The sequence below is a fragment of the Wyeomyia smithii genome, chromosome 3, assembly GCF_029784165.1.
Source record: "Wyeomyia smithii strain HCP4-BCI-WySm-NY-G18 chromosome 3, ASM2978416v1, whole genome shotgun sequence".
In the NCBI taxonomy this organism is placed as follows: Eukaryota; Metazoa; Arthropoda; class Insecta; order Diptera; family Culicidae; genus Wyeomyia; species Wyeomyia smithii.
This window is the reverse complement of record NC_073696.1, coordinates 72,234,161-72,247,491: the sequence shown is the minus strand read 5'-3', so window position 1 is coordinate 72,247,491 and position 13,331 is coordinate 72,234,161. Positions and strand designations below refer to the sequence as shown.

The following is a 13,331-nucleotide window of genomic DNA, read 5'->3' as shown; positions in this document are numbered from 1 at the left end:
GCCGTAATAGGCCCCAGGTAGTTGACATTAGAAAAAATATTTTCGGTAGCAATATTAGCTGGGGTAATAGGTGTACAATTATTTTCTAGCGTGTTTTGCTTACCCATATTAGCGGTAATTTTCGAACTACCAACATTAGGCGGTAGAATGTTCGAACTACCTGTAACCTGTGCATATGTTAAACGGGTATGCAAAGGAGTAGGTAAACTATGCGTCACTGGTACGCTTGGAGAATTTTGTTTTGAAGTTTGTTTCGAATTTTGTTTACCTTGCCTTGCCTTAACAATTGCTAAACGGACTGGGCATTGATAAAAATTTGACATATGGTTGCCGTTACAATTCGCACAGCGGAAATTTTTACTCTCTTTCACAGGACATGTGTCCTTTTTGTGAGAAGAGTCTCCACAATTAAGACATTTTTGGTCCATGTTACAGAATTTGGAACCATGGCCATAACGTTTGCAAGTACGGCATTGGGTGATATGCTTTTCACCTCCGCCATACTTCCTATAAATTTCCCACTTTACACGCACATTATACAAAGCATGTGCCTTTTCAAAAAATTTTAAGTTGTTAACCTGATTGCGGTTAAAATGAATTAAATAATTAACAAGAGAAATTCCAGTTCTCTGACTGTTTCCGCCTCGTGATTTTTGTTTCATTAGAATTACTTGGGTAGGGGCTATGCCAAGTAATTCTGTTAAAGTAAGTTTGATCTCATCAACGGTTTGATCGTTGGTGAGACCTTTCAAGACAACCTTGAACGGCTTGGCGTTCTTGGTGTCGTATGTAAAAAATTTGTACATCTTGTCAGTTAAATACTGAACAAGACGATCACGACCCTTTACTGAGTCGGCTAATAAGCGGCATTCACCTCTACGGCCAATCTGATAGGTAACTTTAACGTCAGAAACAAACGTTGAAAGTTCCTTTTTGAATATATTAAATTCAGAAGAAATAGTTACCACAATAGGTGGAACTTTCTCCTTTTTTAAAGATTTTATATTTTGTATAGTTTCATTATTAATAACTTCCATTTCACCAGCTTCTTGCTCAGGCAAAATATCAAAAGGATTGTCACTACAGACACTCGATGTGTCAGAAAGAGATGCCTCTCTTTTCCTCCCCGCAGCAATGCGAGGTTTCTTTTTCCGTCCAGCCATTTCAGGTGATACGAAAAAAGTTAAAACAAATGTTAAATTCAAAAGTAGGTAGTCTTGAGAAAGACTGATGGGAAATAACTTTCAGGTAGTCTTTAAAAGACACACTGACAAAACACAAACTTTGAAGCTATAGGCAGTCAAAGACCAGTCCACAAGCAACCGAAAAAACGTCTGATCTGTAGGACAGTTCAAAACGCACTGTTGCTGACTACTTATTATAATCGCTTCTCTTCAATCATTTAAAAAAATAGCTCTCGCCATATTTTTGCAGAGCTTTTTTTTTAAACGATTGAAGAGAAGCGATTATAATTGTTTCTACTGTTTTTAAGATGAAACAAATCTGATTGATGGGTAATGAAGCTTAAAAATACCATAAACTAGTTTTTACCCGATTTTGGTTCACTCTGTGTTAACACCGACCAAATATTCTGATTTTTACGACGTCCACAGGTCAGGACCTGGGAGGGAGAAACGGATACGAAGCTGTGTGAGTGTCAAAACGAACCAGAATGAGCTGTCACTGACTGTCAATTTGAACCAAGAGAAAAAAAGCGTTTTTTTGTAAATAGTATTGTTATAACTAACATACCGTTGCTTGAAAAAATATTCATTGCAAACAGTTTTTGTATTCATTGTCGTTTTACAAAATATTTTGGTAGTTTTACGTAAAACAATAAATTTCATAAACTTTAAGTAATAATCATGTTAGCGAACTTTGATTATTAAACTTGCGTTTTTTTTTTTTGGATTTCAGGCTTTCGTTTCTATTTCGAACACAATTCATCACGACCGAATGTTGATTCTCGTTTCACAAATGAGTAGGATTGTAAAATTTTTGAAATTGCATGAAACCCTGAAAAACTTGCCTCACACGTTATGCTCTCGTACACATTTTCAGAATGTCTGCGCCAATATATATAAACTCAAAACTCGGAAGAAACTTTCATACAACGGCAAGTTGAAAAAAGGCAGACTCGAAAAATTTGTGTTTTACAGACAAATTTGCACATTCAGTATTTCTGATGTTAATAAAAATTTCGTTTGAGTCATGCATGCGGTACAGCAAGAAGATTGCTACACGCTTTAAAAAACGACGCATATCCGTGTTCTCTGATTTGAGTGTAGTATTCGTTTCTCCCTCCCAGTTCAGGACTAGCGTCTAGTTTCGTCTAGTCCTCAGCCCAGGACTGTATACCCTAGTAACAATATTGGTTTTATCTAGGTTTTATAGCGCTTAATACTGCTAAAACAGCGCTATAAAACTTTGATAAACCCAGTTTTGTTTCTTGGGTAAACATTTCCACTATTTTTTACTAAAGGAAAAAAAGAGTTGAAATGCGCTTATTTAATAACGTATAAAAAAGTATCGTAACAGTAGAAAAAAACACTTCAATCGGGATTAATTCTCCGAAGAAATGTATTGAATTTCTTGACCACGACGTCAACGCCAACCTCTTGAACAATGAGAAGAGTTAGGTTTGAGAATCAATCCTGGACAGTGACCGTTCAACGCCACCTTTTTCAATCGTCGCATTGCTGAAAAGCTTCTCTTCGCACTTGCCGAGCTCACAGGAATCGTCAACGAAATCTTTAGCCATTAATAAAGGTTTGGAAAGCAATGAAACAAATTTAGTTTTTATTAGAAACAAGTCAGTACAAAGATCTAGTCAGGATGGCTATTTTAACGAGTAAAGGTTTCGGCATGAGAACCTTTTCCGCTAGAATAGTGTGACTACAGTATAGTAGTCAAACCGACGTGGAGTAGGAGCGTGCCAAAGACCAATTTGCTGGATAAACACCCTTAGAAGGGAAGTTAATACCTCAACTTAGTATGGTTTTTTCTTGCTCCTCTGCAGAGACAGCACTGCTCAATTTGATGACTTTATCATGACTTTGGTTCCATAGCATTTCACGTTCTATAGGAGTACATTAACTATGGGCGTTGCACACTGATTCAGCACCGACTTTATGTATGTTTGAATAGTATATTATAAATCATATTATTCATCATTAGGTTCTCAATGATAATAAAATATTCCTCTGCGAAATTATTCACCCCATAGAAATTACGAATTTCAGCCATATTTCGGGCAACGGTTAACCAATGTGCGTTGCTTAGGTGCGCATCACATTAGGGTGAAAGTTTCAGTCACCCCCTTTGTTCGAATGCATGTTGGCTGCCTGAAACCAATCACGTATAAAAGGGTGCCGAAAATGGGCCACAGTTTGCCAGTTTGATTAATTTGTTTTATATTGCAGCGAATAATAGCTGTACCAAAGCGTTATTGCAGGAAAATAATCAATAACCACTAATTCAACTTTTATATATCATCAAGTTTCCCAGTGCATTCGTCCGACGTCCGAATAAACACTTTTGAATATATGTTTTACTAATACAATGTAGAGACTTCGGTAATACATAGGAAGTAGTATAGACATTCAAATTCTTTCACATATTTGACATAATTTCCTTGCGCTTCTGTGAGAATACTTGGAGCTATAGTTTTGTTTTTTTTTTCTTCGTCGCCCCTGTTTTATTGCCCACATCAAGCAGACGCTAGGCAGAATGGGTCATATCGAGGCATAAAATATACACACCCCCACGTTCGAGCTTACCCGTTCAGAAGCATGCTTGTTATGCCCGGTGCCTTGTCGATAGAAAATTATCATTTTTCTGCTCTACCGAAGACGCTTCCGACGCTTCTCCTATCTGGTTAGACTTGTCCCATTGACATTCCGAGTGGGAAGAATTTCGCAAACTTAAGCCGACAGTATTTACCCCACTGAGCGCCTTAACATCGTTGGTCCAGTGCTCATTGCGAGTGACCTTCTGAATTGTCCCAATTAATTATTCCGCTCATGACAATGATTATCTATCGTGGAGGTGATAATAAATCATACCACGTATTATTGCTGGGTGAACCCTAAGCAGAACATGTGTTAACATACAACATCCGAGTTCCGAGACGTTTAGTCCGGCCAGGATGTGCACCAATTTTGCCCGAAGCAGTTGATTGATTTTCTAGCCGAAATTATGTGGTTTGCTAGAAATATTGCTTTTTAAATTGCTCACTAATTTTTTAAATGTATTTTTCTAAGCACTCAATTGTATACAATTTTCTATTAGAACTCATTTACGTGATATTAAATTAAAATCAAGTTGTAGGAGACACCATGTTCTATAAAACACCAGAAGGTTGTATCCAAAACTCAACAGTTAAAAATGAGTGGTCGCTTTGTGTGCAAACTGATAACTGATCTATTGGTTTCATCGCTGGGTGCTATTCTTTAGTTTGGCATGCATCTTAAACAATCGCGTGGGTTGATGGCGGCAAATAGTGTTGAATCGCAATAGCAAGCCTTGCAAGTTCCATTTTCTAGTATAATCTCAGTGTGGCACCAACAATTGAATAGCGTAAAATCCAGTTCTATAACAGGAATACAAAACCATGGTCCAGTAGAATTCTTCTCATTCATTTTGAAGCAGTGTAAACATCACATTGTCCAGTTTGCCCGACATTTTTCTGCATAGTCATTCACGGCAAAAACAAAAAAAGGTTTTGGATTGTTCTAGATTAATTAAAATAATCTTTCGTTTAACTCAACTTTTGGAATCATATACTTTTAGTATCGTCATTAGGACAGTAAGTTACATAAACTACATCACTCATTTAATCGTCTCGAGAAAGACGGATCGTTTGTAGACGAAGTTTCGCCAATATTGATGTGATGTCACACTATCAAACTTTTGCGTGAAGTTTCTGGGAAGTATTCCGAAAATATACATTTTGAAGGATTGGTATATTCGGGTAAGTATATTTCGGGGAAATGTTAAATTCAGAGGTATGTTATGCTGAAAATGGTGCTCGGGGAATGAACTTGAGGGAAAAAGCTTTCAGTAAATTGTTATACGGTTGCACTCAAATGTTCTTAAATGACGCATTCAAGACAAATATTAGAAAGCAGATAGTTAATTTTCTGATGAATATTGTAAAATGATTGGTCATCTTTTCATCTTTCTTGTAAAATATAGAATATAAAGAATAAGATTGCCGAATTGAACAAGTGAATAGTAATCTTAGAAGTATTTTTATGTTTACCGGACTCTAATATTATAAAAAAAGGCTGTGGTAAACTCAAATGCTGGAAATCGAATGAGGCATTATCTAAGCTACAGTTTAATGACCTCCCGTGAATAGCAGCTCAGTTCACGGGCACTATCGAACAAGAACATTGACATTTGCTGTTCCAAAATAGTTACCTGGCTCACGCACTACTTGTTTTATTTGTTAACTTATACCACAATACCGCTCATCTTTATCGTTTCTCCGGCGGCAAGGTCGTTAGATTGACGCATTGCTTCGTCCCACTGCTTGGATCAAATTTAGTGCAACGAGGGCTCAGCTATCGTGTTTTGAATACCAATCGTAGGACCAACCTGTGCTCTTGATGATTAAGTGATATGTGATTCACGGCACTTTTGGTTTCATTCAGCGAGGTACGTGAGTTGTTTCACTGAGTTGTGGAACCACCACCCGGCCGAAAAGCAACAGGTGGATTAATTAAGTCGCATCAAGGTATAAATATTTATTCGTTCATACTCGAAAACATCATCAGTTCTTTAAGTTCTTTTCTAGTATCAGCAAGCAACCGAAAACATTCCCACTCATAAAAATGTTTACCAAAGTAGTAAGAATAAATAATAATTAATCAAGTACAATAATGCACTAACAAGAATCGATTCTAGATCGTCCTCGTTGCCGTTACCCTTGCTTGCGTTAATGGAAAGCCATTGGTTGCAGCTCCAGTCGTGGCCGCTGCACCAGCTGTAGTAACTGCCCAGAGTTCTCAATACATTGCTCGCAACTATAACGGAATCGCTGCCGCTTACACCGCTCCAGTTGCTGCAGCCTATACTGCCCCAGTTGCTGCCGCCTATACTGCTCCAGTTGCCGCTGCCTATACTGCTCCAGTGGCCGCTACCTACACTGCTCCATTGGGTGCTGCATACACTGCTCCTGTGGCTGCTGCATACACGGCTTCTCCATATGCTGCCGCGTATACCACCTACGCTACCTCTCCATACTATCCTTATGTTTTGTAATTTATCTCGCACCCTATCCAATAAACACCGTTGTTGCATGATTTGAATCTCTTCTTTTCATAGTGATCCTTAGAAACAGTAAATTGGTGTAAATTTATGCCACGTGCCAAATGATGACATTCGAACCCCTCCACGTAAACGTCCATCTCCGTGGCTACAGGATATGCAGGTAACCTGATAAATATTGCTCTATTAGGTATGAACTTCTTCTGCTGTATGCACCGAAGGGACGCAGTGGGGCGCTGACAACAAAACTCATGTAAACAGTACGCCTGGCACAAAAGTATCGAATTACCAATTTAAAGCCGGGAAGGGCAAAATGCATTAATCCCGAAGCGAGCCCAGTTGGCACGTCCGAAGCAATGATCTAACAGAGTGATGCTTGACATAAATCAATCAAGGTCCTGCATGATCTCTTGAATTCAGTTCAGTTAACAATATGCAAAATCTAAGTTGAGCTTAGAACATGGTTAGAAGAGATTCTGCAACGGGTTTCAACAGCATAAACCATTATTTAACCAATTAGTTATGCATATGAATAGAAATATAATTTTACTAGGCATGGTCAATTCTTGTAATTCTAATTTCTCGTACTTCCATCTTGCACTCTCTGGTTTAAGTTCCACAATCTGATATCATAATAGGGATCACATTGTGTTGTATACAACATAAAACATGTTTATGAAAAACTATATTATGCTCTGAATGTCAAATATCCTCGGAAACCTCCTTAAATCAACTTGTAACAATCCTATCACTCGCGTCTAATTATTCATTACCGTGATAAGTCAAACTAAGATTATCATTTTATGCGCCAAAATGCACTCACAACATTGTTACTTCTCTTCGACCACCGGCAGCAAGCAAACAGTGCTCCTTTTCCTGGAAAGCTCTGATGCTTCATGTGTTGGAAAACATAATCGAAACAAGAGAGGCAGCTTTCGCTGGCGACCAGAGAGGAGAAAAAGGAAAGCAGATTCTCTCAGGAGCAAAAACCTTGACCAAAACAAAACAAAACAAACAACGGCGAGGCAATCGTGGATATCGTGTTTATGTTTTTCATATCGGACGTAGGTATATCAAGCAATGTCCAATACTATTCAGTTGACACATACTCTGCGAAGGTACATCCACAAACAATTTTTTGAAATGCATATTCCAGTAATGATTTTTTTCTACGTATATGGTATTTTATCCTTCCAAAAAGGTGATTAAGAAATTATAAAAAACTTATTACAAAGTTCAAGTAAAATTAACAAAAAACAACCGTTTTTTGATACATATTTGCAATTGTTGCAAGATTTTCAATCCGAATAGTATAGTAAATGAGGTACAGGAGTTCCTAGCATTCATGATGACAAGCTCTAAAATTACGCTATCCCAAATATTGTGCAAATGTGAGATTTGCGTCGCTGCCGGTAACCAGGAGAGCAGAGGCAATCTGAAGAAATTTGTAAACTAGGAAACTCAAGCGCGGAAGACCCAGATCTAGTCCGGACACACGTGATATTAGTGGATGTATGGCGGTGGTCATTTGTAGAATTTGCTACAGTGAATACGACAGAGGAAAAAGGCACCAATGCAATCAATTCACCCGAGCGTCAAATACAAAAATTATAGTTAATGAAGAGTCCTCGTCGAGTACTGTGGGTGTAGCAATAGCTGACTATATGTGTTCGAAGCCAAATTCACCAGCTAGAACGCTATTTTGAAATCACTATCCTATCCTAAAAAAAACATACAGTCATACCTCGATATAAGGCAACCTCGATATAAGGCAACCTTGATATAACGTAACTCGATATAACGTAACTTTTTCCTCGATATAACGTAACTTTTTGCAATTTCCCAAAATTGAAGTACAACAATAATTTTTGAGGTGTGTAATGTTCCGAATAAATGTTTTAAGTAAGTTTTGAAACCAATAAGTACCGTAAAATGGGGTAAAATTGACATTTATTTTTTCAATGTTTTGTGAATGATTATACTGGCCTACGAAAATTGTCTTGAAGGGACATAAGAAGGGTTTATATATACTTTTAGGTGAAGGTAAATAAGTTTTTGTGCACTTTTGAGTAACCATAAAGAATTTTGCATCAATAAAAAAATATTTTTTTTCGTGCTTCGATATAACGTAATGAAAATAAAGATAAAGTTGCCTTATATCGAGGTATGACTGTATTATCCATCAAAATGGCAATTGCATTCTGCGGAAGCTTCGTGGTAAACCGTCTGTCTTCGAGAAAGTTTCGACTCGTTCAAAACCCGTCAAGAAACTGCGTTTAGATGTTTTGTTCAAGTTTAAGGGCGAGAACAATCTGAACATGAAATACTACAAAGCATACAGCCCTAGGGTTGTATGAAATGGTGACGTGGGACTAAACACTGTAATTACTGTAATTACTGTTATTACAGACACAATAAATTCGTTTGTTCAATGCTTCACGTATTTTAATTCTCAGCCTCCCCTTCTTTTTTTCAGAAATATATTAAATTACACTCAAAAGAACTTCATTTGCACTTAGTGATGTTGTGCCTGTAGTGTTTTTTTTGCAAACTACAATTAACAATTACAACGAAGTTAAAGTTTGAAAAGATTTGGTTTTGTTTTTTGCTTCACAAGTTTGTTGCATTGGCCAACAATTACATTCCTGTATTACGAAGACAGCTAATAAAAGTATAATATTTTATTTGTAAAGATAAAAATTAAAAATATCTAACAATGTTGAAATGTAAAAAAAGATTCTGAATAGATCTTAGTAAATAGACAAAAAATTTATAAGCACTCGCCGGCTCTTACTCTTCTATAAATCAATATTTTTGAAAACTTACTCGGTCGATATTATGTCAGTCACGATTATTTAGTGAATATCGAAGATAAAAAATAAATAAAAACGACGACGAGAAACTAGCGGCACTCTGCTCCACACATACTCTACGGTACTATTGCGTTTACCAGCATGCTTTCTTTCAAGACATCAGTTTCTATTACACTCTAACAGCAGATTTAGAAATTGTTCAAGAAAAGGGGTTGTTTAAAACTTTTCGAAAAACCTTTACCTTCGAGACATCAAATTAGTATAGGTTCATGAAAGCAAACATAAATTGACCTATATGGGTGGAACAAGCACAGATAAGGCACCAACAAATGACGTACGGGTTCACCGGAAAAGCTTATCATACACTTTTGGGCGCTGCTAACTGTTTGGTAAACAATCCAGACTTTTGGATTACGCCACGGTTGGTTATTCTACTGAACAAACTTTATCAAATTTTTAATTGCGATTTTCAGGTTCTGGATAACTTCCGAAAAGTGTACGATAAATGCTTCTCTTTTTGTCTCGAGCATAGTTTCGAAAAGGGAATTGCAGATTTTGACCATTATTATAAATTAAGCGAGAATTGTTTTAAAGAGTTCGTATAAATATCAGTGTAGCTTTTCGTGTAAATGTTACGGAACCGAAAGAAGCTAGAAGCAGCATTTGTGTGTTATAATTATAAAAGGTTTCTTGAATATATTGGCATTCAAGACACATTTGTAAATTTATTTTAAGCATAAATGTTACCAGCCAAATCTCCCAGCTGGTCTCGAGGTACGATGCTGGCCTAACAAGCCAGTCGTCATATGTTCGAGTCCCGGCTCGGGAGAGACTGTTAGTGTCAGTAGGATCGTAGCGCTAGCCCCGCAATTGTCCTGTACACTCAACAGTCGGCTGCGAAGTCTGTGTATAGTAAAACAGAAGGTCGAGTTCCGATACGGAATGTAGCACCAAGGCTTTGCTCTGCTTTGTTACCAGCCATTGTAAAAAATCTTGAAGAAATAATAAACTTAGTATGTTTTACACAGTCTCACATGAGACAATTTTGAGATTATTTATAACACATACGTTACTTATAAAAAGAGTTGCTCTAATCATAACTAACATTTTACCACTGAAAACACTTAAATTTGAGTTTTGTTTTGTATTCTCAAATATTTAACGCCAAAGTAAATTTGTTAGGTAGTTTATGGATAAACCATAAACCTAAACATGAAGTAGAAGTAGATATATTAAAAACCAGTTTTTGAACTGTTTCTTATCAAAGTGTAGAAGAATAGTGTGATAAATAATGCATATCACGTTACAACGGAGCGAGAAAATTCCCTACTGAAAAATGAGCATTGAAACGTCACGAAAAATAAAAGCTTCTCAAAAATATATGTTATCAGTTATCGGCACTCTAAATAAGGAAAATTGTTCGATTATTATTTCTTATCAAATCGTAGAAGAACTAATCGTTATAAAATTCCAAACAGAGCAGTGTTTTTGACTTTTCCAAGAAAAGGCCCGACACCTGAATTTCTCGCGCGTTGTCACGACACGCTACATTATTACTCCCCAAAGTCATATGAACACAGTAAATAAATGTCTTGTAAATCATTCTTATAGTAATTTTGTGTACTTTCCGAATCTGTATCATCGCCTTCAATATGGCTCTCTTGAAGAATTTCCAAGTTAGAGTGAAAAATTATGCCACTAGAATAGTGAAACGTTGTAACATCACGGTAGATTGTGTCAGTTGAAAAAATTTTCTGTTTATTTAATAAATGTTTAATGTTGATGATCACATTTCACTTTCTTGTTTTGCCAATCTAATAACATTACAGTGGATGATTGCTTCAAATACGCACCTTCGATGCTTATAATGTGTGCGCAGATCGCACTACAAATTGTAATTGTGTCATATTAAAACAAGTACCATAAGTTTTCACAGAAAATCCTTACTTTTGAAAAGATTATTAAAAGGCAGATCTGATAAGGAATAGGTACGTGATGTAACTAAAATGCTTAAAATACACTAAAAACTTTTTTACGCAGGAGAAAAATTGCGCCCTAAAACCGCGTAAATTCCTAAATTCACGTAAAACACCCTGTAAACTCTGGAATCCACGTGAAAAAAACTTAATTTACTAAAGATTTTCATTCATTTCTGCTTAATACTTTCGAGAAAGAATCATAGCAACGTTATTTCCACCTGCGAATCGAGCTGAATATCAAGGAAAAATATAAAAATGTTAGGCCAAATCAGTGAATATTCAGTCATTGGATCAAGTAACCTTATCGGACACTCTAAATAAGTGTTTTAAATACAAATAACTAGTATGCCGTGTAAAAACGACTTTTCTGAAAAATCAGAGTCAATTCCGAAATCAGCGTGAAAAAAACCGCGTGAATTATAAACTCCGGGTAATTCCAAAAACCGCGGAAAAAAGCGATTATCAACGCGTAAAAAAGACCTTAGTATAATCAAATTGGTACAATCTCAAGAAACCCGGACAAATTCGATGACAAAAAGTCATCATTGGTTTTTCTGTTTTTGAAATATTTTGTTGGTAACAGTGAAAAAATCATTTGAGTCTACATATTACCAAATTTCTATTTGCTTTACATCATAATAATGCACTTATTATGGTCAATGGGTGAGAGTAAGTCAAACAGAACTACCTGCGAAAAAGCTGTAATGTGGTTTATTTTGATCTTTTATTATTTTATTTCTTTGAATTAGCTTCTTTCTTTTTTTTTTTTGAAATTTTTTTAGTAAAATTGCACATAACGCAAACACCGCAAAAGCTTTCCGGATTACCGGCATCTTCAATTTAAAGAGACAAAGCGTACTCTCTCTCGCATAAATGTTTTTGTTTCCTGTTTTGGAAGAGAAATGCAAAGAGAAAGCACCGAAGAGCGCAAAGCAGCAGCACGCAGCCAGCAGCCTTACCATGTGTTCGAAAGAGAAAGAATCTTACTGTATTCGCAAAAGCCGCGAACGTGCCAGCACTCATCAAGTTAACATACCAGAAGAAGAGTAAAGCACACTGCCGACTGGATAACAGACGTGCGGACGCAAAAGCATCATCCAGTTGTCTTTTATCACTCGTCGGGAACGGTGTCGGTTGAAGATTTCGCGAAGAATTGTTTGCATTTGAAAAACAGAGTTATCCGTTCGAATTTGACAAAGTGTTGTGTGAAAATTGCTCGTTAACGTTTTTTTCTATCGAATCATAGAAACTGATTGGTAGCAGCGGGTTTACGTGTTGATTGGAACATTTCGTGAATTATATTAATTGTTCCGATTACATGTCGTACTGGATTGCAATTGGGATTTAACTCGTATTCTAATTGGATTCTGTTGGCGTCGGAAGAAAATTTCTTTGATTTTCATGAATGAAAACCAACACAATCGTAAGTATAACGGTTTTTCTTTACGAACCTCGTAGTTTCCGTTGTAACAAATTTACGGTAAATTGTGTTCTACTGAAAAATTATGAATGAATAGAATACTCTGGCGAAATGGGTCGTGAGCGGGCTCAGCAGTCCCAACAGGCCGAAATAAAGAAAAAAATAATGCTGTTGCGATAGTAGGTACATATATTTATTTTCAACTCCATTTAATCTAATGGTATTTAATGATTTCACTGTTATTGTATTTTAAAGCTCTGACCATTTAAAGCTGCTTTTACTTGTTGTAAAATCAGCTAAAATAGACGCCACACATTATTCTTATACTGGTGAAAAGATGTTTTTATCGTTGACTTCGGTCACACGCAGTTAAAGAAGGAGTTACTTTGAAACCATACATATTACATATGATGAAATTTATGATAAAGATATTGCTCAAATAGAATCCTAGAAATTGATAGATGAAAGCGATTTCTGTCGACGTTTATTTGTAGCGGCTGCTATGACTATTCAAATATTAATATGGCAAGCGGCGTTAAATGTCGCGTTATTACCAGAAGAACTACAATAAAGTCGCTTTTTACGCGGGGGATACGTGCCGCGTTAAAAAAAAAACCGTAAATTCCGGAATCCGCGTAAAAAAACCGCGTATATTCTGGAATCCGCGTAAAAAAAACGCGTAAATTCCGGAATCCGCGTAAATTCCGGAATCTGCGTAAAAAAAACGCGTAAATTCCGGAATCCACGTAAAAAAAACCCGCGTAAAAAAAACGCGTAAAAAGCGACCTTAGTGTAATTATCTTTTGGTTTTCTTTAGTTACAAATACTAATGGCGTAATAAACAAA

At 36.5% G+C, this 13,331-nt stretch overlaps 2 protein-coding genes across 4 annotated transcripts in view; both read left to right on the top strand.

Annotated features, from left to right (window-relative positions):
* Positions 1–4,813: 4,813 nt before the first annotated feature.
* Positions 4,814–6,314, top strand: LOC129730393 (vitelline membrane protein Vm26Ab-like). Of its 3 annotated transcripts, none has more exons than XM_055689697.1 (4): positions 4,814–4,972; positions 5,503–5,740; positions 5,790–5,849; positions 5,911–6,314. In XM_055689697.1, exons 3-4 carry the CDS (start codon positions 5,838–5,840, stop codon positions 6,265–6,267), a joined length of 369 nt encoding a protein of 122 aa, XP_055545672.1. In that variant the 5' UTR covers positions 4,814–4,972; positions 5,503–5,740; positions 5,790–5,837; the 3' UTR covers positions 6,268–6,314. The 3 variants fall into 3 exon arrangements, with proteins under 3 accessions (XP_055545672.1, XP_055545671.1, XP_055545670.1); XM_055689696.1 differs by having other exon boundaries at positions 4,824–4,972; positions 5,801–5,852; XM_055689695.1 differs by having other exon boundaries at positions 4,824–4,972; positions 5,790–5,852.
* A 5,842-nt stretch (positions 6,315–12,156) lies between these two features.
* Positions 12,157–13,331, top strand: part of LOC129730641 (uncharacterized) — a 57,883-nt gene continuing 56,708 nt past the window's right edge. Inside the window, exon 1 of the mRNA XM_055690147.1 lies at positions 12,157–12,488. The gene's annotated coding sequence lies outside the window, so the exon portion shown is untranslated. The remainder of the gene's footprint in view (positions 12,489–13,331) is intronic.